The sequence below is a fragment of the Wallemia mellicola genome (assembly GCF_000263375.1).
Source record: "Wallemia mellicola CBS 633.66 unplaced genomic scaffold WALSEscaffold_1, whole genome shotgun sequence".
NCBI classification, from domain to species: domain Eukaryota; kingdom Fungi; phylum Basidiomycota; class Wallemiomycetes; order Wallemiales; family Wallemiaceae; genus Wallemia; species Wallemia mellicola.
Window position 1 is genome coordinate 770,748 of NW_006531958.1, and position 13,535 is coordinate 784,282.

Genomic DNA, 13,535 nt, shown 5'->3' on the forward strand with positions numbered 1-13,535 from the left:
TCGCAATCATTCCACTGCCATTGTGATTCCAAATCGGACAGATCCGGAAAGCGAGTAAATAACATGCTCTTCTTTTGAACTTAAACCATCACAATGGCAGAAGAAATAAAAGACGCTAAGGCAGCAACGAAGTCTTCAATAAAGAGTTTCCTTTCTGGTGGATTCGGTGGCTCAATGGCTGTTCTAGTTGGACACCCATTCGACCTCACGAAAGTGCGACTTCAGACAGCTGCACCAGGACAATACAAGGGTGCAATAGATGTAGTCAAGCAATCAATTGCTAGGGATGGTCCCAGAGGTCTCTACAAGGGTGTTTTACCTCCTTTGGTTGGTGTCACCCCGATTTTCGCACTCAGTTTCTGGTCTTACGATTTAGGAAAGAAAATCGTCTTTGGTAGTCGATCTGAAGCTAGTAACAAGGAGAGGGGTTCTACTTTGACAACCGGTGAACTCGCATTTGCCGGTTTCTTCAGTGCTGTACCAACAACACTTGTCACTGCCCCAGTTGAACGTGTAAAAGTCATCCAGCAGACGGAATCAAAGAAGGCCGGTATGGGCACCATCCTTGGTAGAATATACAAAGAAGCCGGTCTCAAGAGTGTCTACAGAGGTACGGGTGCTACACTCGCACGTGACGGTCCCGGATCCGCCGCTTATTTCGTCAGTTATGAACAAATTAAGAAAATGCTCACACCAAAGGACGCTAAGGATCTTAACCTCGGCGCTGTCCTCACAGCAGGCGGTCTCGCCGGTGTCGCTATGTGGTCGTTCGCTATTCCCCCTGACGTCATCAAGTCACGTATACAATCCGCACCGGAGGGCATGTACAAAGGTTTCTTCGATTGCGCCCTGAAGACTGTCAAGGCTGATGGTGCAACTGCACTCTTTAAAGGTTTTGGACCGGCTATGGCCAGAGCATTCCCAGCTAATGCAGCTACTTTCGTGAGTTAAGCATTTACTCTCTGAATTTCACTAACAATAAACTCAGCTCGGCGTTGAATTATCAGCTAAAGCACTTGAATCGATTCTTTAAGCATTGTTAGAAAAAGCATTTGATGTTAAACTGGATAAAAAGTTTTAAACAATTGATACATAATAAATTAATAATTATCTACTCTGGTATTTGTAAGTCTGCGTTGCTTTTCAGAAAATGCATCCATCTGGAATCACATCAGCAAAGGCTATATGGAAGTCTGAATACTCACTTCTTGAGGTAGCTGTTACCACGCTTAATAGTTGCGCTATCGCCAACAACAATCTGAGTTATGTTAACGCTATTATCACATTCACAGTGCACACTCACCAGCTGTCTTCTCGCGCGGGTCATTGCGACATTCAGTCTACGCCCCTCCTTCAGGAAACCGACCTGCCCCTGTTTGAGTGATGTTAATAGAGTTAACGATCATGACCTCACTCACAGTATAGTTGGATCTAACAAGGGACAAAATGACTACCTCTTGTTCACGTCCTTGTACACCATCAATACTGCCAATCTCACATCCAGGGAATTGAGACTTTATAGCATTACCGAGACGTACTACTTGAGCTTGATAGGGCGTGATAATAGCAATTTGAGAATCGCGAACACCAACGTGTACCAGATCTTGGACCTTCCTCTTAATGATTTCGATTTCCTTCTCATTATATTTGCTTCCTCTCTGTAGTGCGCCTTTTTTCAGCCTTTTAAAGTCAATACTCTCTTTGCATCCGTGTCCATCTGTATCTATAAAGACCAACGGTGAGCTCAGCTGGACTGAATCTTTATTTGTATTACTGTTGACGACATTAGGGAGTTCCATGAGTGTGCGCTTAGAGACGGCTTCACATGCAGTTAATTCACTGTTATACATTGTTTCTGAGGGGAATTTCATGATCATATTATGCATTCTATATTGAACACTGAGAAGACACCTGATTGAATTCCCGTGTATATCAATCAATCTCTCGAAAAGGGATGCCTCGAGGGATTCTAGAGGCTTCAAAGTTGCTCGCGTAGATGCCTGTTTGAATTCCCTATCTGTAGCATTTCCTTCCTCGCTTATTTTAAGCTCAGCGAGCTTATCAGTTATCTCCTCCACTTCCTTTATATCTTGTTCTTTCCAGATGGTCGTCTTCTTTTCTTCCTTCGTTTTCCCTTCAACTTTCTGTGCAGGACGTGCTAAAACAGTTGGCGGAAGCTGTAAAGGATCACCAGCCTATATAAATGAGTCATAAATGCAGACAACACATCGAAATACCCACCAATATCAATTTCTTTGCTTTAAGAATGGGTATTAGACAACTTGGTTCTAGCGCCTGAGTGGACTCGTCTATAATGCAAACATCGAACTTTTTCTGATTCTCAAGTTGTTTACCACCTGCTCCATGAAGGGTACACAAGACAATCTTTGCGCGTTTCATAAGACGGTTGAGAACCGCCATTGAGCGCTTACTGTGCTCCTTTCGCAATTCTTTGACCTCATTCATGGCTTTCTTTCGTTCTAGCGTCCCCGTGATATTCCCTTCTTTTAATTCCTTCATCAAATCTTCTAACTCCAATTTGACACCTTTCATGATCACATTCTCCTCTGATTGTAAAGTCTGATACTCAAGTGTCTGAGTTTGGAGGTTGCTAAGTATACGTGCTGGATTGCCAATTCTAGTGGCTGGAATGTTATAGACAGATAACCTCTCTAGGATGTTATCGATCGCCAAATTGGATGAACCACAGACGAGGATTCGTTTATCTTGGCTGATGAATTGCCTAATGATTTCTATAAGGGTATATGACTTCCCGGTACCTGGTGGACCGTGAATTAGGGCCAAATGGTCAGCTTTGAGTGCCAAATTGACCGCATGTCTTTGTGATTGATTAAGAGTACTATCGAAGTATTCACTAGGTGCTCTTTGAGAGAATGTGGGCTTCCTCAGACCAAATATAGTCTTCATTAGGAGGGATAAGTCGTCAGATCGTTCTAAATATTCGTATTTGTCTATCATTTCGAGCAATTTCGTGTAAGTTGATTCATCACGTAATTGAGTGAGGTATATAGGTGATGGTAGATCAATTTCATTCTTTTCGATTGAGATTAGTATGCGTTTATCATCCGCTGAGTATACTGAACCTCTAAGAAGTTGTGTATTCTTTTTATTCACTATAGCGGCTAAATCACCATTTCTAGTGCTTTTAGATGATGAACGTAGCCGATAAAGAAGTTGCTCACCTGAAACTGTGTTTCTCTGTACTAGTAAGACTGAGAAGCAACTTTGAGTTGAATGATACAGAAAAGCTAGTCAATTTAATAGAGATCTTGCTAATAGCCTCTTTCCTGCTCTCCTCCAGTTCATTCTTCAATAATCGTCTATAGCGCTCCCAAACTTCATCCATACTGACTTATATAGAGAGCTTTAGTGATAAGGAAGAAGTCTGCAGCAATTCAAGTGAAGAAGAATATGACGACAATCAAAACAAGCGGACAAGACTCGCAGTTACCTCAAGAAAATCGAAGATCATGATATTGAAAGTACTATAAATTAAAATTTGCTTGAGGAAAGTTAATAAAGATACAGTTGATAACTCAAACGAGTAAGTCATACCGCTTCGAACTAAGTGATTCACATAAATGAATATCGTTTGACGCTAACGACAACACCTTGTATAGAGTGTCTTTTATAGAAGATATATAATAATTGAAAATCACGTTGAGGAAGACACAATCAAGATCAACGTTTGCCTCCAATTAGGTCCAATGCTCAGGAACGTGCAAGCTTTACAAGCTAATTAAAAGATTTTAAACCCGTTATCGATTACAAGTGCAATGTATTAAATTCTTTGCATAACTGGGCATAAATGAAGAAATCCGACTTATCAAAACATATTACGACATTTGTCAAGAAATGCTTAGAGTTAATTCAGTACCCAATTTAAATATATATGTATAGATAGTACTGATAGCTAGAACCAAGATTCGTATGTTCCAACAACATATTCAAATTTGATCAAGTTTAGGTGATAATAGAGTTCTCTACAGTCTTAACAAAAGCTGACACTCACCCACTCAAGCCATATTACCCGAAATTAAGTTAACATTGTCTACACTTTAAAGGATGACACAGCGACTCGGTAACGTTTTAACTAAACAGGAGCATAGATGTCAACCAAGAAGCCATTCCCTGTCACAAGTGGCTAGCTGTCGAGGTAATCTAGCAATACGGAGGATATAAGTTGTAACTGATCTTTAAACATTGATACATAATAAATTCATAGTTATCTACTCTGGTACTTGTATATCTGCATTGCTTTCTAGGAAATCCATCCATCTGGAATTATATCAATGAAGGCTATATGGAAGCCAAAATATACTCACTTCTTGAGATAGTTACTGCCACGCTTGATAGTTGCACTGTTACCAACGATAATCTGGGACATGTCAAAACTCCTTTAGTATTTACAGAATACACTCACCAGCTGTCTTTTCGCACGAGTCATTGCGACATTCAATCTACGTTCCTCCTTCAAGAAACCGACTTCGCCCTGTTCAAGTAATGTTAATGAAGTTTATGAACATGACTTTACTCACAGTTTCATTGGATCTAACGAGTGACATAATGACAACCTCTTGTTCACGCCCTTGTACACCATCAACACTACCAATTTCACATCCAGGAAATTGGGGTTTTACAGCATTATTAAGATGCCCAACTTGAGCTTGATATGGTGTGATAATAGCAATTTGAGAATCGCGAACACCAGCATGCACCAAATCTTGAACCTTCCGCTTAATGATCTCAACTTCATTCTCATTGTATTTACTTCCTTCCTCTACTGCGCCCTTTTTCATCTCTTCGGAGTCAATTCTCTCGAAGAAGTCATATCCATCTGTGTCTATAAAGACCAACGGTGAGCTCAGCTCTACTTCGTCTTTTTCTGTATCATTGTCGACAACATTAGGGAGTTCCATTAGTGTGCGCTTAGAGACTGCTTCGTATGCCGTTAATTTACTGTTGTACATTGCTTCTGAGGGGTATTTCATGATCATATCGTGCATTCTATACTGTACGCTAAGTAGGCACTTGATAGAGTTCCCGTGTATTCCAATCAATCTCTCGAAAAGGGACTCCTCGAGGGATTTTAACGGCTTCAATGTTGGTTGTGTAGGTGCCACTCTGGATATCTTACTGGCGGCATTTCCATGTTCACTTATGTTAACCTCAGCAAGCTTATCAGATATTTCCTTCTCTTTCTTCGTTTTAGGCTCTTTTGGAATGATCTTCATCCTTTCTTTCTTCTTCTGACCGGGACGAGCTAAAACAGTTGGGGGAAGCTGCAAAGGATCACCAGCCTATATGGATAAGTCAGAAATCACCCAACTCATCACAATACTCACCAGGATCAATTTCTTTGCTTTAAGGACAGGTATGAGACAACTTGGTTCCAAAGCCTGAGTGGACTCATCTATAACGCAAACATCAAATTCTTTTTGATGCTGAAGTTGTCTACCACCGGCACCATGCAGAGTACACAAGACAACCTTCGCCCGTGTCATAAGACTATTGAGAACCCCTATTGAGCGCTTTCGGTGTTCCTTTCGTAATTCTTTGACCTCATTCCAGGCATTCTTTCTTTTTAGCTTCCCCTTGATCCTACCGTCTTTCAAATCTTTCATTAGGTCTTCTAACTCTTTTTTGACATCTTTGACAATCTCATTCTGGTGTGAATGTGAAGTCTGATACTCGAGTGTCTGAGTTTGTAGGTTGTTTAGTATACGCGCTGGATGTCCTAATCTAGTGACTGGGATATTATAAACAGATAACCTCTCTAGGATGTTATCGACCGCCAGATTGGATGAACCACAGACGAGGATCCGCTTATCTTGGTTGATAAGTTGTCTGATGATCTCGATAAGGGTATAAGACTTCCCGGTACCTGGTGGGCCGTGAATTAGGGCCAAATGGTCAGCTTTGAGTGCCAAATTGACCGCATCTCTTTGTGATTGATTAAGAGTATTATCTAAGTATTCGCTAGGTGATTCTTGAAAGAAGGTGGGTTTCCTCAGACCAAATATAGTCTCCATTAGCGGGTTCAATTGGTTAGATTGATCGATAGTGTCGTATTTGTCTATCGTTTGGAGCAATCTATTGTAGGTTGATTCATCCTGCAATTTGACAAGGTAGATAGGGGATGGTAGATCAATTTCATCCTTATCGATTGAGACTTGTATGCGTCTGTTATCTGCTGAGTATACGACGCCCCTAAGAAGTTCTGTGTTCTTTGTATCGACTATAGCGGCTAGATCGCCATTTCTAGTAGCTTCAGATGATGAAAGTAGCTAATAAAGAAGCTGCTCACCTGAAGTTCTGCTGCTGTGTGGTGACAAGACTGAGAAGCAACTTTGAGTTGAATGATAAGGAAATGCTAGCCAATTCGACAGAAATTTTGCTAACAATCTCATTTTTGATTTCCTCTAATTCATCCCTCAATAATCGCCTGTAACACTCCCAAACTTCATCCATCATGTCTTCTGTAGAGAGTTTGAGTGATAAAGAAGAAGAAGAAGTCTACAGCAGTTCAAGTGAAGAAGAATACGACGATAGTCAAAATAAGCGGATAAAACTCGCTAAGGATTACCTCAACAGCATCGAAGAAGACGACGTTGAGGGCACTTTGAATAAGGATTTGCTTGAGAAATCTAACAAAGTTAATAAATACTTGGCTGATCACATAACACTCTCGACAAAATCTTATAAACAAAAGCTAACACTCACCCACTCAATCCTCACTTTCTCTCGAAACGAAGCTTATTTTGTCTACGCTTCCAAGGATAACACAGTCACTCAGTTCAACTTTTCAACTAAGCAGAAGCATAGACTACCAACCAGGAATCCACTCTGCTTGGCCACCTCTCCTTGCTACAAGTGGCTAGCTGTCGGTACAGCTAACAAGAAGGTCGACATATACAACACACTCACCTCCCCATTTTCTTTAGTGACTACTCTACCGGGTTTCAAGGATGCTGTATCTGTGCGTCACCTTCTTTCGCGTATTCTCTGCTAACACATACAGGCACTCGCGTTCAGACAGTCAACACCAACAGCGCTCTTTGCAGCCAGTTTAGACAGAACTATCAAAGTCTACTCCTTCCCTTCGAATCCACCTGATAGTCCTTCATACGTAGAAACGCTCTATGGTCATCAGGATCAAATTTACGACTTATCTGTCCTCCGCGCAGACATAGCATTAAGTGTTGGGTGCAGGGACAAAACAGCCCGTTATTGGAAAGTTGTCGACGAGTCACAGCTCGTCTTCAGAGGTGGCGGTAGATCGAAGCTCAAGGATATGTTGGACGGTGCAATCGATTTTGATGCTCAGGGTATGGAAATTGATGGCCAGCAGCAGCCACAGAAATCTACAACCTACGTAGAGGGTAGTCTTGATTGTTGCACAATGGTAGACGATCAGCATTTCCTTACAGGTGGTGACTCCGGTAATATTAGTTTATGGAACACTGGTAAAAAGAAGGCAATATATACTAATTACATATCCCACGGCATTCACCAACACCACTCTGAGACAGAGGGTATTATCAACCAACCTAGAAGCATAACCTCAATCAGGAGCTTGCCATATTCAGACTTATTCGCCTCTGGATCATACGACGGTTGGATTAGAATCTGGAAATTAGACAAACAGCTCAAATCATTCGAGAAATTGACAGAAATTGAAGCAAAGGGTTTCATAAACTCATTACAAATAATACAACCACCGAGAGGAATAATAAACTTATCGAATGAAGAACGAGAGACTAGTAAAAAATCAACAGATGAGCTGGTCATCGTCGCTGCAACTGGCCAAGAACCACGGATGGGCAGATGGACAAAGCTGCCATCGTCTCAAGCAAAGAACGCAATAGTTGTATCACATACAAAATTACAATCTTAGATATTTCATAAAATGATTAATTTATAACTTATATTTACAAACAAACTTTAGAGTGAATTTTTTTACAATATATTAGAGTTCATCTACGAATCTGATCTTAGTACCGCCAGCAACCCTTTGTATGATATCCAATCTCTCATATTCGTTGATGGTATCCATGAGAGAATCTTCTGTGAATCCCTTAGCCAGAACTCTATCCCTGACATCGCGAAGATTGAGTTCGAGGAGTTCATCCTCATCTGCATCACCTTTACCAGCTGCATTGATGCGACGGAGATCTCTCATTATTCTCCAGATCTTTGATGTGGATGTCATATCATTGTCGGCACGGTTACCGTCTTTAGATTCATAGAGTGAGGCTTTGGAGACATCCAGCAAGCGCAATGCTTCATCAACATCTGCAGCTTCGACGACATCCGCAAATCTCAATCTCGAGAGTGCTTGTGAGAGACGGAGGACACCCAAGAGTGTACGTGCTGAGGTATAAGTAAATCCTGAGTCGTCTTCCTTCTGTGCTTTACGCATTTGAACGTAGGTACCAGTTAAGTATTCAGCTACAGACTGTGGAACAGTTGGTCTTTTCTGACGTGCGAGTGCAATGTAATGTCTGTATAGTGTCAGCGGTGAAATCAACCAATTAACTCAATACACACCTCATCAACAATGGCTCCACCGGGTCATGGTCAATCTTTGGATGCTCATTGTACATGTGAACATGAGTAACGTGCTGAGCCAATCTCTCATCCGACTCTCTAGACGGTGAGTCAAGAATGAGGAACAAAATATCGAATCTGGACAACAAAGCAGCTGGTAAGTTAATGTTATCGACTGGGGATATCTTTGGATTGTAACGGCCAAGGAGAGGGTTAGCAGCTGCTAAGATTGACGTCCGGGCATTCAATGTGGTAGTTATACCAGCTTTAGAAATAGATATCGTCTGTTGTTCCATAACTTCGTGAATAGCTGTTCTATCACTCTCCTCCATCTTATCAAACTCATCAATACAACAGATTCCGTTGTCAGCGAGGACAAGAGCACCACCCTCGAGGACCATCTCGTCTGTGACTGGATCTCTCATAACGGCTGCTGTCAAACCAACACCTGAAGAACCTCTACCAGTGGTGTAAACACCTCTTGGAGCAATTTTTGAAATGTACTTGAGTAATTGTGACTTGGCAACACCAGGATCACCCATAAGACAGACGTTGATATCACCACGGATCTTCATTCCGTCACCCATACCCTTCGTTACACCACCTACGAGTAATAACAATAAAGCCTTTTTGACATCATCGTGTCCGTAAATCTCTGGTGCAATCGAGCTTGCCAATTTGGCGTATAAGTTTGGATCCTGAGTTAATTCTGCAATCTTTTCTTCGATTTCTGGCGTTAATTCCATCTCATCATATTGCTTCTTCAATTGGTGAACATACTGAGCTTCAAGGTAAGTATCTTGCAACAAACCTGCCCTCATTGCTCTGAATCCAGTGTACGGTTGTGGGAGGAAAATACCTGATATGTGACAAACATCACCAGGATTGACTGTCCTTGCAAGATTACCATACATATGCACCGACATTGTTCGTGGGATGTGTCCAACTGGGACCTGATCTGCCATTTCTTGTATCTTAACTTCTTGGAAAGCTAAGAAACGACAAGCACGCGTCTGTTGGTGTAAAGAACCTTTAGTTTGGTTCATTCGACACTCCTGGGAGAGACAATCACTGATTGGTGTGAACTGCTTTGAGGTTATTTCTTGGAATATTTCATGACCGCAGGCGTCACAAGTGTAGGCATTGAATTTCAGACATGGTTTGACTTCCGAGACTCTAGTGACTATACCCTTCACGGTTACAAGCTTACCAACGTCTGCACCTCTGATGTTTCTAACAGCAAGCAATTTTGCGCTCTTTTTAGGTTTGAAATAGAGATTGTATCTCCTCATAATCTGCTCTGGGAAACCCTGCATACCTGCCTCTGCATTCTCTGATTGTTTCTGTCTACGTTGGTGCGCGATCGTGTCTAAAACATCATCCTTGCTCGATATATCGATTGTTGGTGTAGGCATGAGCTTGTCTACTGCTTTGCTGAATATGTCCACGTATCTTCTAGTGTTTCCTACTATACTATTAACTAAAGCATTTCCATCTTCATACTGAGAAGATTAGTGAGATTTTACGACGATTAGTCGCACCACTCACGCCAGCTACATCCTCCAAATCAATTACTAGTTCTTCTTGTAGACGGTTTGATATACGTTGCTGATTTCGCCATTTAACACGTTAATTCACGCGTAGAATGTAACTCACGAGTTGATCGAGGTACTTTATCCCAGACGGTGGTGTAGGACCCTGAGAATCTTCGTTCATGTTAACGTCCTCCATTCCAGCCATCAAGGTCGCTTCTGATTGCTCGCGTTCTGTTGCTTTATGCTTGCTGAGAAAGTCCTCCACTTTGCCTAAGAGGTGGTTATTAGAGTGTTTAGAGGTATGTGTAACTATACACACTCTGCTCATCATCGTAATTCACGTTATATTGCGTTTGATTTGTAGCCATATTCTATCGATGGTGATAGTATAAATGGAAGACGCGTCTTCTACTATGAGAACACTTTACTGAGTTGCTTGAACTAGAATGTAAAGAAATGTATATAAATTATTAATAAAGTCTGACTCTACGCGTTATTTGATGTACACTGAGAAGACAGAATTTCGAGGTGGAATACAAGTTTACTACAAATCATCAAAGAAAGTACTATTGCTGTCATCCTCTAAGAAGTGTTTATTCTTCTTGCTCTTCTTCTTCATCGGTTCTGGCTTCTCCTCCGGTTCTTCTGGTTCTTCTTGCTCTTCTTGTTCCTCTGATTGCATTTCCTCATCATCATCGCTATCACTGTCTTTATCTTGAGTGACATCCACCGCGTATTCCTCTGCCGCATCTTCTCCATCGCTGTCTTCGAACATATCGTCAATGCGTGTCATCATCAGCTCATCATTGTGCGACATAGACGCCAGCCACTTTGAATCACTAGAAACCTTCATTCTTTCAATTGGAAATTCACCGTGATCGCCAATAACACCCATGAACTTTGTTGGCAGGACACCCATAACGCGTATGAGACCATCAGATGATCCAGTCGCAAGAATAGAAGGGCCGAGGCTGACCAATGCATCTATAGACTGTGGATGACCCGGTATTCTATCTACACAGTCACCCCAACCTTGTTTGCTGTTGAAAATGGACAAGACACCCAATTGGGTACCAACTGCATACTTTGATGTACCTGCGAGTGGTGCGATAGAGAGAAGCTCATCTTCTTGGTCTTCTGAATGACCAACTGGTTCGGCTTTGTTGGAACGCACGTCGATAACGCTGAGTGTACCATCTGCAGATGTCGTCAACAATTTTCTCTCTGCATCTTCATAGTAGAAGTCAGAAATGTAGTCGAAGTGATGTGTATACTGTCTGAGAGGCTGTGGAGTGCGTGTGTCCCATATTTTTACGACACCCTCGTCGTCGCCGGTAGCAAGCAAGTTTGGCATTGTTAGTTTGACTCTGCTAATGGAATGCTCATGCGCTTTCTCCTTTGCTTCTATTATCTGACCTGTAGTAGCGTCTATAAAACTGGATAGTTTGTAAGATAATGTCTTCTCTCTTCGTCAATTACTCACTGAATGGAGCCATCCTTTGAGACGCTATAGAGACAATTGCCATCCTGGCTAATATCTATCCCCCTACAGCTCTTCTTCGTTGGTCTGACCCGTAGTGTACGCTGAGAAGATGTTTCATTGAAGGAAAATCCTTTTATTTCCCCGGTGAGTAATCCAATGTAGATATTTTCATTATTAGGACTGAATACGCAATCATGCGGTTGATTCTCTAAGTAAATACTCGTTAATCCAGTTTCTTCCGTCATGACTTAATCAAATCAAGGAGTTCTTCTTTCGTTACCACCAAGAATGACGTCTACAAATTCACGTAAACTGAGTTTACCACAGCATTTTTCAGGTTCTAAGAGTAAAGACTTACGCGCTAATCGGTTCGTTGGAGCTTCACCGCTTTTATCACACTAACAATCCACTCCAGTACCTCGAAAGGATCCCAGAAACTTAAAGTCTTACCAGAAGAGCCAACTAGAACGCCAGACAACGCTGATTTCATAGACGACGATGATGATGATGATGAGGATGACGACGACGACGACGATATCGTAGCCCCAAGACCAGAAGTCTATCAGCAAATAGCCAAGATTCCTGCTGGTGCACCACGAAAAGATGCTAGATTGCTCACAAAGAAGGAGAAAGAGAGGTTACCGCGTAGGTCGATTTGTAATGATAGACGCTTTACCTAACGCCTACCCAGGTGTAACAGCATACTGCACAGCTAGTTCATACAAGCAACCCGAACTACTCAAACATCTTGAATCGAGACGGTACACACATGGTACAGAACCGAAGGTCTTTGATGACGTTATATACACACCTTACATGCCCTCGAGTAATCACTCAAACAATCGAAACGAAGCTGACGCGGATTTGCTCGGTGTTCCCGAGCTAATTGATAGAAAGACGTCGAGATACGAACGTTTCCAATTGGGTGCACACACACCTGATGTATTTTTCTTCTCAGAGACTGGTGTCGTTATTATGTGGGGTATGGAGGAATCTATGGAGAGGAGAGTTTTATCTATGCTGTAGGTTTGATACAATTTACCTAGTAATCAAACTCAAATATCCACAGGAAACGATACGAGGTTGAGAAACTCGCCGCCGAGGATGTAGAAATGGAAGACCTGAACTTCTACTATGCGTAAGTGGTTTGCCTCAAAAAAGTTCACTACTAAAGTTACCTAGCGATTATACGCGTATCTTCCACGACGTTATAGCCCTCCTCAGAGGATCATCTTTCATGTGGGGTTGTTACATACGTATCAGGCTTTTCTAACACTCCCAATAGGACAAAGCTCGCTTTATCGCATGCATTAGCACAGAGTGTGAAAATATCACTTTTTGAAGAGCTCATATCTGCTACGATAGAGCAGACGAAGGATATACCACAAGATATAGCTGCTTCAGGAAAGATTGGTATGCCAAGAAAGGCTATTATGATGCAAATTGTGAGTGTTTCCACATATGTCATATTGAAATATACTCATCTAGAAACCTATAGGGACAATTGTTTATCTTGCGAATGAATATCAATCTCGTTGGATCAGTTCTCGACAGTCCCGAATTGTTTTGGACATATCCAGATCTCGAGCCATTGTATCTTGCTTTCAGGCAGTATCTGGAAATTCGACAGAGGATTGATTTACTTAATGCACGAGTGGAAGGTATATTTGGATTGTTTATTATGTAAACAACTAACCCAATCGTATAGTCTTACAGGATCTCCTACGATTGCTCAAGGAGAGTGTCTATAGTAGGCATTCAGAGAGTTTAGAAACTGTCGTTATCTGGTTAATCGTTGTTGAGGTGCGTAATAGTTTGAGAATGTTTCATTGTCTGATATCAAACACAGATCATACTTGGACTAGCGACGATAATAGTAGACCTTACAATGTCATAATATAAACTATCTAATTTGCACTTGTATTATTTTGTTTTATTTGTTATTT

General features: G+C 41.6%; 7 protein-coding genes across 7 annotated transcripts; 3 read left to right on the forward strand and 4 right to left on the reverse strand.

The window, feature by feature from the left end:
* Positions 1–87: 87 nt before the first annotated feature.
* On the forward strand, positions 88–1,072 carry WALSEDRAFT_30945 (mitochondrial carrier). Its single transcript, XM_006955999.1, has 2 exons — positions 88–942; positions 989–1,072. The coding sequence occupies exons 1-2, from the start codon at positions 94–96 to the stop codon at positions 1,031–1,033; spliced, it is 894 nt and encodes a 297-aa protein (XP_006956061.1). The 5' UTR covers positions 88–93; the 3' UTR covers positions 1,034–1,072.
* On the reverse strand, positions 1,049–3,453 carry WALSEDRAFT_56045 (P-loop containing nucleoside triphosphate hydrolase protein). The gene is made up of 6 exons (XM_006956000.1): positions 3,204–3,453; positions 2,242–3,157; positions 1,419–2,195; positions 1,304–1,372; positions 1,206–1,258; positions 1,049–1,160 (listed from the first exon to the last, which is right to left on the reverse strand). Exons 1-6 carry the CDS (start codon positions 3,365–3,367, stop codon positions 1,112–1,114), a joined length of 2,028 nt encoding a protein of 675 aa, XP_006956062.1. The 5' UTR covers positions 3,368–3,453; the 3' UTR covers positions 1,049–1,111.
* Positions 3,454–4,206: 753 nt separating this feature from the next.
* WALSEDRAFT_59169 (MCM-domain-containing protein) lies at positions 4,207–10,365 on the reverse strand. Its single transcript, XM_006956001.1, has 9 exons — positions 10,228–10,365; positions 10,120–10,179; positions 8,572–10,073; positions 7,043–8,525; positions 6,329–7,000; positions 5,367–6,282; positions 4,560–5,321; positions 4,347–4,513; positions 4,207–4,299 (listed from the first exon to the last, which is right to left on the reverse strand). Exons 1-4 carry the CDS (start codon positions 10,309–10,311, stop codon positions 7,991–7,993), a joined length of 2,181 nt encoding a protein of 726 aa, XP_006956063.1. The 5' UTR covers positions 10,312–10,365; the 3' UTR covers positions 4,207–4,299; positions 4,347–4,513; positions 4,560–5,321; positions 5,367–6,282; positions 6,329–7,000; positions 7,043–7,990.
* Positions 4,251–6,053, reverse strand: WALSEDRAFT_26927 (P-loop containing nucleoside triphosphate hydrolase protein; the record flags this gene model as incomplete). Its single annotated transcript, XM_006956002.1, has 5 exons — positions 4,251–4,299; positions 4,347–4,399; positions 4,445–4,513; positions 4,560–5,321; positions 5,367–6,053. 5 exons carry the CDS (start codon positions 6,051–6,053, stop codon positions 4,251–4,253), a joined length of 1,620 nt encoding a protein of 539 aa, XP_006956064.1.
* Positions 4,600–8,414, forward strand: WALSEDRAFT_67081 (WD40 repeat-like protein). Its single transcript, XM_006956003.1, has 2 exons — positions 4,600–7,000; positions 7,043–8,414. Exons 1-2 carry the CDS (start codon positions 6,494–6,496, stop codon positions 7,916–7,918), a joined length of 1,383 nt encoding a protein of 460 aa, XP_006956065.1. The 5' UTR covers positions 4,600–6,493; the 3' UTR covers positions 7,919–8,414.
* Positions 10,366–10,557: 192 nt separating the features above from the next.
* Positions 10,558–11,888, reverse strand: WALSEDRAFT_67083 (monoubiquitination-related protein). The gene is made up of 2 exons (XM_006956004.1): positions 11,590–11,888; positions 10,558–11,542 (listed from the first exon to the last, which is right to left on the reverse strand). Exons 1-2 carry the CDS (start codon positions 11,832–11,834, stop codon positions 10,651–10,653), a joined length of 1,137 nt encoding a protein of 378 aa, XP_006956066.1. The 5' UTR covers positions 11,835–11,888; the 3' UTR covers positions 10,558–10,650.
* On the forward strand, positions 11,667–13,527 carry WALSEDRAFT_34894 (DUF155-domain-containing protein). The gene is made up of 9 exons (XM_006956005.1): positions 11,667–11,957; positions 12,005–12,234; positions 12,281–12,611; positions 12,659–12,727; positions 12,772–12,828; positions 12,875–13,034; positions 13,088–13,250; positions 13,298–13,392; positions 13,439–13,527. Exons 1-9 carry the CDS (start codon positions 11,878–11,880, stop codon positions 13,484–13,486), a joined length of 1,233 nt encoding a protein of 410 aa, XP_006956067.1. The 5' UTR covers positions 11,667–11,877; the 3' UTR covers positions 13,487–13,527.
* The last annotated feature ends 8 nt before the right edge of the window (positions 13,528–13,535 follow it).

Bases quoted from the DNA above. Each gene is read 5' to 3' on its own strand.
- WALSEDRAFT_56045 (XM_006956000.1), bottom strand. From the start codon at position 3,367: ATGGATGAAGTTTGGGAGCGCTATAGACGATTATTGAAGAATGAACTG. The intron at 3,158-3,203 runs GTGAGCAACTTC...TAAAAGCACTAG, and splicing joins ACAGAGAAACACAGTTTCAG to AAATGGTGATTTAGCCGCTA. The intron at 1,259-1,303 runs GTGAGTGTGCAC...AACATAACTCAG, and splicing joins CCCGCGCGAGAAGACAGCTG to ATTGTTGTTGGCGATAGCGC.
- WALSEDRAFT_67081 (XM_006956003.1), top strand. From the start codon at position 6,494: ATGTCTTCTGTAGAGAGTTTGAGTGATAAAGAAGAAGAAGAAGTCTAC. The intron at 7,001-7,042 runs GTGCGTCACCTT...TAACACATACAG, and splicing joins GTTTCAAGGATGCTGTATCT to GCACTCGCGTTCAGACAGTC.
- WALSEDRAFT_34894 (XM_006956005.1), top strand. From the start codon at position 11,878: ATGACGTCTACAAATTCACGTAAACTGAGTTTACCACAGCATTTTTCA. The intron at 12,728-12,771 runs GTAAGTGGTTTG...AAAGTTACCTAG, and splicing joins GACCTGAACTTCTACTATGC to CGATTATACGCGTATCTTCC. The intron at 13,393-13,438 runs GTGCGTAATAGT...TATCAAACACAG, and splicing joins TCTGGTTAATCGTTGTTGAG to ATCATACTTGGACTAGCGAC.
- WALSEDRAFT_30945 (XM_006955999.1), top strand. From the start codon at position 94: ATGGCAGAAGAAATAAAAGACGCTAAGGCAGCAACGAAGTCTTCAATA. The intron at 943-988 runs GTGAGTTAAGCA...CAATAAACTCAG, and splicing joins CAGCTAATGCAGCTACTTTC to CTCGGCGTTGAATTATCAGC.
- WALSEDRAFT_67083 (XM_006956004.1), bottom strand. From the start codon at position 11,834: ATGACGGAAGAAACTGGATTAACGAGTATTTACTTAGAGAATCAACCG. The intron at 11,543-11,589 runs GTGAGTAATTGA...CAAACTATCCAG, and splicing joins TCAAAGGATGGCTCCATTCA to TTTTATAGACGCTACTACAG.
- WALSEDRAFT_59169 (XM_006956001.1), bottom strand. From the start codon at position 10,311: ATGGCTGGAATGGAGGACGTTAACATGAACGAAGATTCTCAGGGTCCT. The intron at 10,180-10,227 runs GTGAGTTACATT...TGGCGAAATCAG, and splicing joins TAAAGTACCTCGATCAACTC to CAACGTATATCAAACCGTCT. The intron at 10,074-10,119 runs GTGAGTGGTGCG...TAATCTTCTCAG, and splicing joins ATTTGGAGGATGTAGCTGGC to TATGAAGATGGAAATGCTTT.